This window comes from Phoxinus phoxinus (assembly GCF_949152265.1).
Source record: "Phoxinus phoxinus genome assembly, chromosome: 21".
In the NCBI taxonomy this organism is placed as follows: domain Eukaryota; kingdom Metazoa; phylum Chordata; class Actinopteri; order Cypriniformes; family Leuciscidae; genus Phoxinus; species Phoxinus phoxinus.
Window position 1 is genome coordinate 10991903 of NC_136896.1, and position 12557 is coordinate 11004459.

Sequence of the window (12557 nt, forward strand, 5' to 3'; positions counted from 1 at the left end):
TCCTCCTTCTCATCTGCTCTCTCTCTAGCTCCCTGTGTTCAGTTCATCTATCTAAATGGATGTTTTTGAATAACTCCCTGACAAAATAATGCATGCTTTCCGTACTCTTCCAGGCCCATGGACACCTGAGTAATGCTTTATTGCCTTTTTATGTCAATCCCCCCTCTCAGCCGCCCCGTTTAAGAGGGATTTCTCTGTCTCTCGGCCGTCAGACTGCCCTGAACCGCACAGCAACACAAATGGCAGAGATCAGATTTACTGGTGCAGACTGTGAATGATCATGAAGACGCAACGGAGCAGAATTCAACTTTAGAGTCAGTGTTGATGGGCAAATCCTGTCAGTCAGAGCATAACGCCATGTAACCAATGATACAGAGTAGCAGCAGGAGCTGGGAATGAAGTCTACTCACGGAGACAACGGTTGTTGGTGAAAAGCTCGGTAAACTTGTCACACTCTGCTTTTCCGTTTCCGCTGTTGCTGCAGTCACACCAAGGAGACACACTGATGCCGGGGGCACGGAGGTAGTTAGGGGTCATCACCGTACCTGTTACATATACCAAGGGTCAAAATGCAAAGGTCATTTGTGTTGAAACCAAAGACAATATGTCACAGATCAGAAGATCATGTACTTTCAAAAGCGAAATATACAGTCGCCCCAAACATTTGGACACTTAGAAGTTTACAGGTGAAACTCAAAAATTTTGAATATCGCGCCAAAGTTTATTTATTTCAGTAATTCAACTTAAAAGGTGAAACTAATATATTATATAGCTTCATTACATGCAAAGTGAGATATTTCAAGCCTTTATTTGTTATAATTTTGATGATTATGGCTTACAGCTCAAATTCAAAATTTGAATATTATGAAAAAGTTTTCATAGCTGTAAGATTTTAACAAAATTATAACAAATAAAGGCTTGAAATATCTCACTTTGCATGTAATGAGTCTATATAATATATTAGTTTCACCTTTTATGTTGAATTACTGTAATAAATGAACTCACCTGTATATATGAAAGTAATTTCATTGGATAGAAAATATTAAACCATGAGGCATCTTCAACAATTAGCATCTATTTATCAAAGAATCCTGAAAAAATGTGTCACAGTTTCCACAAAAACTTTAGGCAGGACAACTATTGACAACATTGATTATAATAAGACATTTTTCTTAAACACCAAATCAGCATCAAATAAACGCAGCGTTGGTGAGCATAAGGGATTAAAAAAAAAAAAAAAAAACTTTTGAACAGTATTCTATAGCTTTGTTTTATCATTTAAAACCTAACAAACTTTTTGTGAAATGTTTTGCTTTAACTGTGCTTGACCTATATTTCATTAAAATAAATAAAACTTGCCTTGAAATTCGTATCTAATGCAATGACATTCATATGTTTTTAAGTGTGACCCAATAAACAAATATTTTTGGGGGTATATGCAAATATATATGCATGATATCTCTGCATTAACGAGAGATGTGTTAAGCTTAAAATAATGCAGTAATGTTATTATATTAAAGTTATTTTAGTGTAACACAGTAACCTCATAGGGCAGTTGTGTGGATGATGATCACTTAAAAAAAACTTGGCTTGTTAAACCATGGGAAACCATTCCCACCATGGCTTGTTAAAAATCAATTGATTCATTGCACTCTAAGTTACTGTCATAAAAAAAAAATACTATGGTAATAAAAAAAAATGATTACTTTAGTGTTACCATAAGACACCATCACTGCACCACAATACTGTAATGCCACAATACATTTTTGTAAGGGGTAAGACACAGTGTAAATGTTCTTAACTTACCAATGAGACCTGAATATGCCAGCAGACAGTCTGCATAGTTTTCCTTCAGACATCCTGAAATGGAGCGCGCCTCAGGTTGACAGTTGCTGAGAAAGTCAGCTAAACGAGATCTAAAAATAAAAATAAATATATGCAGTAATGAACAAGAGTCCACAGAATATATCTCCTCATTAAACAAACTCAGCACACAAGTGACAGTCCGGCAGTCTTATGACTATCGTCCTCTCTTCTCAGACGCCATCTACCCCTTCTATGGATGAATAATGAATTCGCTGAAAAGTGTAGTGAACATTCAAGCACTTTTCTCCTTGACGTGTAAAACAAGCTGTCTTTCGTCCTACCTGCAGATGTAGTTGGTCTTGCAGGAGGCTTGCAAGGAGAGACAGTTGGGTTTTTCCTTGTCCTCGTATGAGCAGGCCGGCACGATGGTCTGACGCCTGCGCTCGGAGCAAGCCGAGTGGTCACCGGAGGGGCAGGAGCAGTAAAGCATGCCGTAACTGTGCTTCGCTGGGACCTTGTCGAAGAACTGCCGCAGGGCCTTGTGGCACTTGCGCTTGTTGCACACCTCAGTAGTCGAGACTCGACTGGTGCAGGGGCTGATGTAGAAGGAGCGATACTTCTTACATGTGTCATTCAGGTTGCAGGCCTTGGCGGCGTTCAGGCAGTTGTTGTCTTTCGTGAAGGCCGCCTCACCTATGCGGGAAGAGATTTAGAGGGAGAGTTACGAACACTACTGGCTGATTTTACTGATGCGAGCGCTGTAAATGTCAAAGAACACTTGCTGAGAGTGGGGCAACTGTTGACCTTTTAGGACGACTGTGAACGTCCTCTGGCTGAGGCCGTGCCGTACGGCATTCACAGGACTAGAGGTCATGTGTCAGATGTGGTATGTATGAGAGTAACTATACTGCTGATTAACATTCAGGAAGATGACAGTTTGCTCATAGTGTATTTAAAGATGAAGTGTGTTAAATGAGTGATATGTAGAGACAACTGTAACTGTAAGTAAGCCATTTGTTGGTTGATTACACCGAAAAGGGTAAACACTATGTCTCTGTGGCATTTTCAAAGCATTACTTCTGTTTGTTTGAGCTTGCACACATAGCAACAGTGGCTCAACCAATGGCTTGAGTTTGGGGTGGGGCTATGTGTTTGACCAGCCAATGGCAGAGTGTTGAGGAAACCTTTTTGAAAACAGTAACTATTCTTATTGGTCATGCACATAATTTAAACCTAATATATATATAGGCCTATACACTACCGCTCAAAAGTTTTTTATTTAAATGTTTTTGAAAGAAGTCTCTTACTCACCAAGGCTGCATTTGTTTGATCAAAATACAGCAAACAGTAATGTTGTGAAGTATTATTACAACTTAAAATAACTGTTTTCTATTTTAATATATTTTTAAAAGTAATTTATGCTTGTGATAACAAAGCTGAATCCAGTCTTAAGTGTCACATGATCCTTCAGAAATCATTATAATATGCAAATTTTCGGCTCAAGAAATAGTTTTCTTAAATTATTATTTTCAATGTTTAAAAGTTGTGCTGCTTAATAATAATAATTTACAGGATTCTTTGATTTATGAAAAAAATTCAAAAGAACAACATTTATTTAATTTTTTTATTACTACTTTTTGTCACTTCTGGTGATCCTTTAAAAAAAACCTAAACTTTTGAATGGTAATTACTGTGTACTTTACTAAATATACCAGATAAGAGTTCATCAAAACATCACCAGTTTGGTCTAGTCTAGTGTGTCTGAAAATAAAATCACATGAAGGTTTTATTTTCTCACTCGTTTCTTTCTCAGTTTCTTCAACAGATCCCACACAAAATGCCACAAGCAGACCAATTTCTAGTTCTTTTCATTGTACTTCCTACAAAGAATTAGACAATTAGACAAGCATCTAAACATGGTTTAAAATAAGTTTTATTTGTGTTACGTTTGAATCTTTTGCCTGAAGAACTTCTCTCAGTGTCGCACTTTTCCTTTTGTCTCCCTCTTCTCGAACTACACAGCGTTTGAGACTCTCGAGCAAACAACCTCGGGTAAATCCTTCACTCTCACTCGCAAGGATAAGTTCACAACCCTGAAAACTGTGTTTGCCTTTCCTCTCGCTTTTCTAAGCTGTCTGTTTGCTTTAACAGACTTTCATATAAGACATATGCCGTCAGATTCTTTAGCCACGTAAAAGAAAGAACGTTAACACTGTATATTGTGTTTATCGTTATTAAATAAAACTTTGATGATATGGGTGATATAAGACTACACTGAGTTCATTTTGCAAGACTGATCAGCTGAATGTGCATTATGCATGAAGTGGACAGTAACAAAGTACACTTGTTGAGTATCTGTACTTTACTTGAGTATTATTTTTTCTGGAAACTTTTACTTTAACTTCACTACATTTGAAAGACAAATATCGTACTTTTTACTCCATTACATTTCTGTCCAGGTCCTTGAGTAGAGAGTAGTAACGTCAGGGATGATTTTGGTTGCAGGGGTTGCTTTTTGGTTGGAAATGAAAGTTGGGTTGACGTCAGAACTCGACTGATGTTGGTTTCTGACGTCAACCGATTTTCAACCACAATACAACGTCTGTCCAACGTTGGAGATTAACGTCAATCTGACATTGGATTCTGACATCAATATGATTTTAATTTTCAACGTTGGGTTTGGTCTTCTAAATGCGAATTTTGTCATTGTTTTGGAGCACACTAGCTTATAGATAACAGTAACATTCATACTAAAAGCCAAAAATGGGAACAGCCATTTGGGTGTCCGAAACCATTGTGGACGTTATTGAGTACACTTATTCAATCCCACTACTGGAACTGTGTTATAGAAATACATGTGATATCAGATATCAGAGGCATAAGGTACTGTAAGTAGGCTATTACATGCAACAATGCAACAATAACAAAACAATGCATTGACACTTACTTTTATACTTAAGTACTTTTAAAAATGAGTACTTCTGTACTTTTACTTAAGTAAACATCGGTCTTTACAACTTTTACTTGTAACGGAGTAATATTTGACCAGTAGTATCTGTACTTTTACTCAAGTAAGGAAGTTGTGTACTTTGTCCTCCTCCGGCATTATGCTGCTAATTGCAGAATAAATAAATGGACATAATAAAATTGATAAGAAAGAGACAGCATAGTGCTACAAGAGAAATTAAACAAGGAAATTGGTTCCCAAATGGTCAGTTATAATGTTTAGCAAACTGTATATTTATAATATATATATATATATATATATTCATATAATATAAAATATTGAATAATTATGGAAAAATGACTTGCAGATCGCAATTGACCAATCAGAATCAAGTATCCAGTGAGCCGTGTATTAAGTGAGGTTATTCTTCTTTCCTCTAATGATGACTCAGTGTTCTCTCCTCCTCGGCTTCCCGCTTCAGTAACTCAACTTTTTTTTAGATGGGCTGCAGCTCTTGCATGTGCATGGAACGCTGCATTTTGCAATTATGTGTTTTGATGAGGAATTTGTGCTTATTGTGGACTCCTGTGACATGGTAAGATGTGATTAAATTTGAACGCAACCTAGTTCCTTAAGGTTAATCACCTATTACAAAAACCATTACTTACGTTTGACAAGCACGTTGACATGAAGCTCAAGGTTTAATTGTTGATTAGAAGTTGCAGTCATGTGGACAGGTTCTGCAACATGTCATAGTCTATAAAGATAACCCATATCCTCTTGTGAGACACTGATCCTGAGCAGAATTTATAGACATAATGCAATAGATATTTATTATGGTACATCATTAAAATAATGGCTTTGGATGGTTCACCCAAAAATGAAAATTAGCCCATGATTTACTCACCCTCAAGTGTATATGACATTCTTCTTTCAGAAGAATACAATTAGAGTTAAAAAAATGCCCTGGCTCTTCCAAGCATTATAATGGCAGTGAATGACCGTTTCTGTTTTGAAGTCCATACAAGTCTATCTATCCATCATAAAAGTGCATCTCTCCATCATAAAAGTGCATCTATCCATCATAAAAGTCTATCTATCCATCATAAAAGTGCATCTATCCATCATAAAAGTGCATCTATCCATCATAAAAGTCTATCTATCCATCATAAAAGTGCATCTATCCATCATAAAAGTGCATCTATCCATCATAAAAGTGCATCTATCCATCATAAAAGTCTATCTATCCATCATAAAAGTGCATCTATCCATCATAAAAGTGCATCTATCCATCATAAAAGTGCATCTATCCATCATAAAAGTCTATCTATCCATCATAAAAGTGCATCTATCCATCATAAAAGTCTATCTATCCATCATAAAAGTGCATCTATCCATCATAAAAGTGCATCTATCCATCATAAAAGTGCATCTATCAATCATAAAAGTGCATCTATCCATCATAAAAGTGCATCTATCCATCATAAAAGTCTATCTATCCATCATAAAAGTGCATCTATCCATCATAAAAGTGCATCTATCCATCATAAAAGTCTATCTATCCATCATAAAAGTGCATCTATCCATCATAAAAGTGCATCTATCCATCATAAAAGTGCATCTATCCATCATAAAAGTCTATCTATCCATCATAAAAGTGCATCTATCCATCATAAAAGTGCATCTATCCATCATAAAAGTGCATCTATCCATCATAAAAGTCTATCTATCCATCATAAAAGTGCATCTATCCATCATAAAAGTGCATCTGTCCATCATAAAAGTCTATCTATCCATCATAAAAGTGCATCTATCCATCATAAAAGTGCATCTATCCATCATAAAAGTCTATCTATCCATCATAAAAGTGCATCTATCCATCATAAAAGTGCATCTATCCATCATAAAAGTGCATCTATCCATCATAAAAGTGCATCTATCCATCATAAAAGTGCATCTATCCATCATAAAAGTGCATCTATCCATCATAAAAGTGCATCTATCCATCATAAAAGTGCTCCACACTGCTCTGGGGGGTTAATAAAGGCCTTCTGAAGCATGAGTTTGTGTAAGAAAAATATTCATATTTAACACGTTGCAAAGTAAAATTGGTTTGATATAAAACAACATTAAAACCCCATGCTATTGTCATACTCATATCCATAGTAATGTCATGGTATTTTGTTAGTGCTGTGACTGTGTGTGTAATAATGACCTCAGCTTTCGTTCCCCAGCGTTAAAGGCTGAGAGTACACCTCAGAGAACTCCAGTGTGTGTGTGTGTGTGTGTGTGTGTGTGTGTGTGTGTGTGTGTGTGTGTGTGTGTGTGTGTGTGTGTGTGTGTGTGTGCGTGTGCGTGTGCGTGTGTGTGTGTGTGTGTGTCTGTGTCTGTGTCTGTGTGTGTGTGTGTGTGTGTGTGTGTGTGTGTGTGTGTGTGTGTGTGTGTGTGTGTGTGCGTGTGCGTGTGCGTCCGTGCGTGTGTGTGTGTGTCTGTGTGTGTGTGTGTGTTGATGTGGCCTCGTGTTCTGCAGGCAGCAGAGCGCTCTGTTGTTTATTGCTCTTTGGGCGCAGGAATAATAAGTGAGCTCTTCTTTAAGTGGCCTGAGAGATTGAGAGTGCTGATGGCAGAGACCTGGAGCTTTTCTGCCGGATGCTTAATAATCTCCAACTCTTCCAATCCAATAAAAACACATGCCACTGCAGCAAATCAAATCATATGAGGACTCAGAATCCATAATTGATCTCCCACTCTCTCTTGCTCTGTGTCTACCACTGTCTCATTCTGCCCATCTCCACATTCTCGCTCTCATCTGCCTTTTTATCTTTCTTTTTATTCCCTAAACTTTACTTTTTTATTTTTCCTTCCTTCCTTCCATTCTTCCTTGCTTCCTTCCTTCCTTATTCCTGCCTTTCTTCTTTCATTTTCTTTCTTTCTTTCTTTCTTTCTTTCTTTCTTTCTTTCTTTCTTTCTTTCTTTCTTTCTTTCTTTCTTTCTTTCTTTCTTTCTTTCTTTCTTTCTTTCTTCCTTCCTTTCTTTCTTTCTTTCTTTCTTTCTTTCTTTCTTTCTTTCTTTCTTTCCTTCCGTCATCATTTTTTCTTCATTCCTTTCTTCCTATCTTTTTCTTTCCTTAGTTCATTCCTGGCTTTATTTATATATTACCTTCCTTACTTTCTTTCTTTCTTTCTTTCTTTCTTTCTTTCTTTCTTTCTTTCTTTCTTTCTTATTTCCATTATCCTTCCACTGTTTCTTCTTTCTTTTTTCTTCATTCCTTTCTTCTTTTTTCTTCCTTCCATCAACCCTTTCTTCATGGCTTTATTTACTACCCTCCTTCCTTGCTTTCTGCCTTTCTTTTTACTCCTTTTCTGTTTTTCTTTCTATCTTCCTCCTACCTTCCTGCCTTGCTTCTTTCTTTTTCCTGTCTTCTTCCTGCCTTCCTTCCTTCCTTCCTTTATGGCTTTATTTATATCTTTCTTTTTCTGCCTTTTCTTTCTGCCTTTCTTTCCTTTCTTACACCCTCCTTACTCTGTTCCTTCTTAAAAAAATTCTTCATTCCTTTTTTCCCCCAAATCAGATTTTTTTTCTTCCTTCAATTAATCCTTTATGGCTTTATTTATTTATGTATTTATTACCTTCTTTCATTGCTTTCTGTCTTTCCTTTTGCCAAAATAACAAAAATAGGCTACCAAATAATTAACAATTCTCATCTATTCATTTTACATGACATACATTATTTTTAATGTATGTCAACAACTGTCTTGATTTTTTGCGGTTGTGTATTTTAGAAGGAACGCCTGAAACCCTTCATTTGATACTTCAATGAAACATGAACTGAGAACCCCATTAAGTCTCATGAGCTTTGAAAGAGCAATTCAATTTCTCGTTGCGTAGTTCAAAGTATATGGTGATTCTTCTTAGAAATGAAGCTAATGAATCCATTGGACTGGAACCTTCTATCAATTAATGAAATTGCAGTTGCAGCACAATGAGGGTTTGTTACGAGATGAGCCCTCGCTGACCATCTCTGGGCTCTTTAATAAAGAGAGAACTGCTAGTTAAACAACACTGCGAGCTCCGCAAAAGACTATCCGCTTAAACTGCTGTCCTGGGACATTTAATGGCCCTCTTAAGTGATGTCTGCCGATGACTGAACTCTGGAGCGCACTTTAAGGGAATTAGCCAGTCCAATTGATATTTGAAAATATCCAGTGGATGTGGAGTCTATTGATTTATTGATGAGTGTCATTTACCCAAAAGGAATTAATAAACACACTGATCCATGTATGTTTACAGAGCTGATCCATCTGGAGCTGATGCAGCTCTGCTCGAAAAGACCGGCAGTTTGAGGCATCGATCAAACGACTGACGATGTGAAAAGGAAATTTACATTAGCGGACTTCTCTCCAGAGTTCATGCCCTCAAATATCATCAAGATATCGGCACTCTTCTCAAACACTCTTTCAATTAACTCTCTATGAATGCGTAGTCCTTCCAAACAAGTACGGTTTAGTATGTTACTTCATCAAACTGCCACATTTTTTTACTGAGCATGTTGAAAATATTTTAAGATTGAAATAGAGATTGTAAAATGCTGACTCCTAACAGCCTGAGGTAATGGACACTTTACTCAGTTCCCGACATAGATTAGTATGATCTCAAATAATTACCCGAGCCAGAGGGATTTGGGGGTCATTGATACGCCAGTGAGTGAAATTCCAGCGATGGCTTGGAGATTTACCCTATTATTGTAGCGGTGACAATGAAGGGAGTCACATTACTGCTAGATGTTTGACTGTGTGTTTTGGGAGCTTGCTAAAGAGAGTAAATGATGACTAGGGGCTGTATGTGTGTGTGTGGGTGTGTGTGTGGCTGTGCATGTCCAACCACCAAGCAATTACACTGCATAAAATCTCATGAGTGTAATTAATAAAGAGTACAGCGTTGATGGCTTTCAATCCAGAAAAAAAAAATCAATGTCTAATAAGACATAAAACTGGTATTTGATGTTTTACCATCAACAACTGCCAAGTAATTTCCCTCTGGGGCTCTGCCTTCAATTTACATACATTAGCAGTAAAACATACAAGCCACTATATATTAATCTGTGAGAAATGGAGCCAAGACTGAGGCATTAATAAATTGAGAATGAAAAAGCGATGTACGCGGGGTGTAAAATGAACACTCACTGAGTGCCAAATGCAAGTCAAAATTTGCCTTTGGCAGCTAAATAATACGAGATGCTCGATTTAACTTGAATAAAAAAAGAATGATTATCTGACCTTCACTGACGTGAGAGATTCAAGTCAAAGACATACAGCTGTTGCGACTCAAATGTCCTGTAACAATTTTTACCTTCATGAGATTATCTAGAAAAAGTGTTTATTTATATGTGGAGTGAGCTAGCATTTAAATATGTGTATATTTGCTGTTACAAATATGCAAGAGGGAAAAAATGCTAAATAATACAACAATATTATTAAAAAATAATAATTGTATCATTATTATTATTAGTAGTAGTAATTAAAATGATAACTAATATTGTATTATTATAATTAATATTATAATTTTTGTCCATATGACAGTGCTTTTTTTGTGCTTTTTTCCCCCTTATGTACATGATATCTTCCCCTTATGTATATGATGATATGAATGATGTGAATTACACATTGGGCATGGTTGTTATAAATATGCAAGGTAAAAAAGAAAGAAGCTAAGTACCAGAGATATATGGAACATGTTATAATAATAATAATTTAATAATAATGATAGTAAAATAATAACTGGTTACACTTTATTTTGTTACAGTGTAATTATATATTTAAGTACTGAGTAATATTAAGCAACTACATGTACTTACTATAGGGTTAGGGTAGGATTAGTATTTGGATTTGTTTGAGGGTTGCATATTAGTTGCATGCAATTATGCATAATTTACTGTTATTACTATGGTAAGTACATGTAATATATGTAACAAGGACACTGTAAAATACAGTGTTACCTAATAATTTAATAATAATATGAAGGATTATGATGCAAAATACTTTCTATTATTTCATAATTACTATTAAATATTATTGGTCCTTATGACAGTGGTATTGTGAGCTACCCTCCCCCTTGTATAATTTTAAGGCTGGTAAATATTTTTCTCAATTCATCTGACATCGAAGTGGACAGCAAATCATCCTTGTATTTATTGACTTTAAGCATTTGACTGTATCCACTGGCCAGCCTTATGGAAGACACTGGAGACCAAATTAGTTCAAGATCATTCAACTCTTCCAAGCATCCATAATAGATCAGCTAGCCAAATACGGATCCGGAACGAATGATCAAAGGAGTTTACAATCAAGTCTGGAGTTCGTCAAGGGGACATCGTCTCCCTGTTGTTATTTAACGCCATCAAGGCTTTCCAGGGCATGTGTGGAGTCCAGTCTGATATCACTCTTTAACAGATCTAATGTTTGCAGACGACAGCGCCAATTCTGTAGCTACGGATATAGTCGCATCGCTCATTCATATGCCTTGAAAATCAATGCAGACAAAACCAAAGCGATGGCAAAGGGGTCACAGGTCATTGTCTACCTAGAGAGCACAAAAACAGATCCAGGAATTTCGATACTTAGGGTCGCTGTAGTCCAGGAGAAGAAAGTGGCATCCACTGTAGAGGTTTGGACAGCAGCGGCATTCCCTTAGGATGTACAAAATTAATTTCATCCTTTTGTGCCACACCTCCTTCTCAACTCCCTTTGTCCACTGATCATTGTGAAATGACAGTATTTAACAGCAGCACAGTATCACTAAAGCATCCTCCAAATCAGACTTGTTTGGGCATGCATGTAGATTTTTGAATGGCTAAGGAGTCAGAGAAAAGGAGTCAAAGTAAGCTAGAGAGATGCGATAAATCCACTGATGAATGCAGGCACGCTCTTAAAAGAGAGGGAGGGGGTGGTTGCGTTCTACTCCCATTCACATTCCCACAATATTGGAGTCAGGAAATGATAACTATAGGCTTCATACATCACAAACACTGAAGCACACATCCACAGCGGGGGATCAGTCCTCAGGAACTGACAGCATAGAGCTGTCAACCCAACCCCATTAGAATAAAGGATTTCCTCTTTCTCTCGCTAGGCTTCTCTCCAAAAATCCAATCCAAAGGATTTGTATTATATAAGTTTGACAGCCTTTACACTCTCACGGCCTATTCAGTCTATATACTCTTCTGCTGTGGGTGTGGGTGTTCAAGTCTTTCTCTCTCTGTGTGTGTGTGTGTGTGTGTGTGGGGGTCATTGTATTGTCCTTAATCTCAGCCCTGACAGATGACGTGACTTTGGGTGACCTGGTCACGCGGTACTGCAGTGAAAGCACTTTATGATCGGTTGAAAAAGAAAAACACAGACAGCGGTGTCACTTCCTGATACAGCATCAGATATAAACAGCGTCTGATGTGAAAATATGAACAGTCATGCTGTATTATGCAGCGCTCTGCTTTTGACCTGTTTAATGACGTGTAGTTAATAGTGCTAATCGTTTCTTATGAAAAGGGCAATGACACACAGATACAGCTTTATGAATTATGACCATCGCAGCCCATCTAGTTGATTCAGAACATATCATGTCCCTTTCATACATGAATGCAATTGTGGAGTGATATTTATGTAACTGCTTTCAATTGAAACCCACATTCTTTTTGTAGGGAGAAATTAATTGCTTTGAGTAAATACACTGATAGTTTAACTAAGGCTGAGAGTGGATTTGAAAACGAATTGATTCGTTGATTCTGAGGCATTGATTCATTGCCTCGATC

At 36.9% G+C, this 12557-nt stretch overlaps 1 protein-coding gene across 2 annotated transcripts in view; it reads right to left on the minus strand.

Annotated features, from left to right (window-relative positions):
* Positions 1-12557, minus strand: part of gfra1b (gdnf family receptor alpha 1b) — a 28843-nt gene that overhangs the window by 7656 nt on the left and 8630 nt on the right. For both annotated transcript variants that reach the window (XM_079595362.1, XM_079595361.1), the window contains exons 4-6: positions 2148-2499; positions 1807-1916; positions 411-545 (exon numbers count right to left, since the gene is read on the minus strand). In XM_079595362.1, the coding sequence (XP_079451488.1) occupies positions 411-545; positions 1807-1916; positions 2148-2499 (597 nt within the window). The remainder of the gene's footprint in view (positions 1-410; positions 546-1806; positions 1917-2147; positions 2500-12557) is intronic.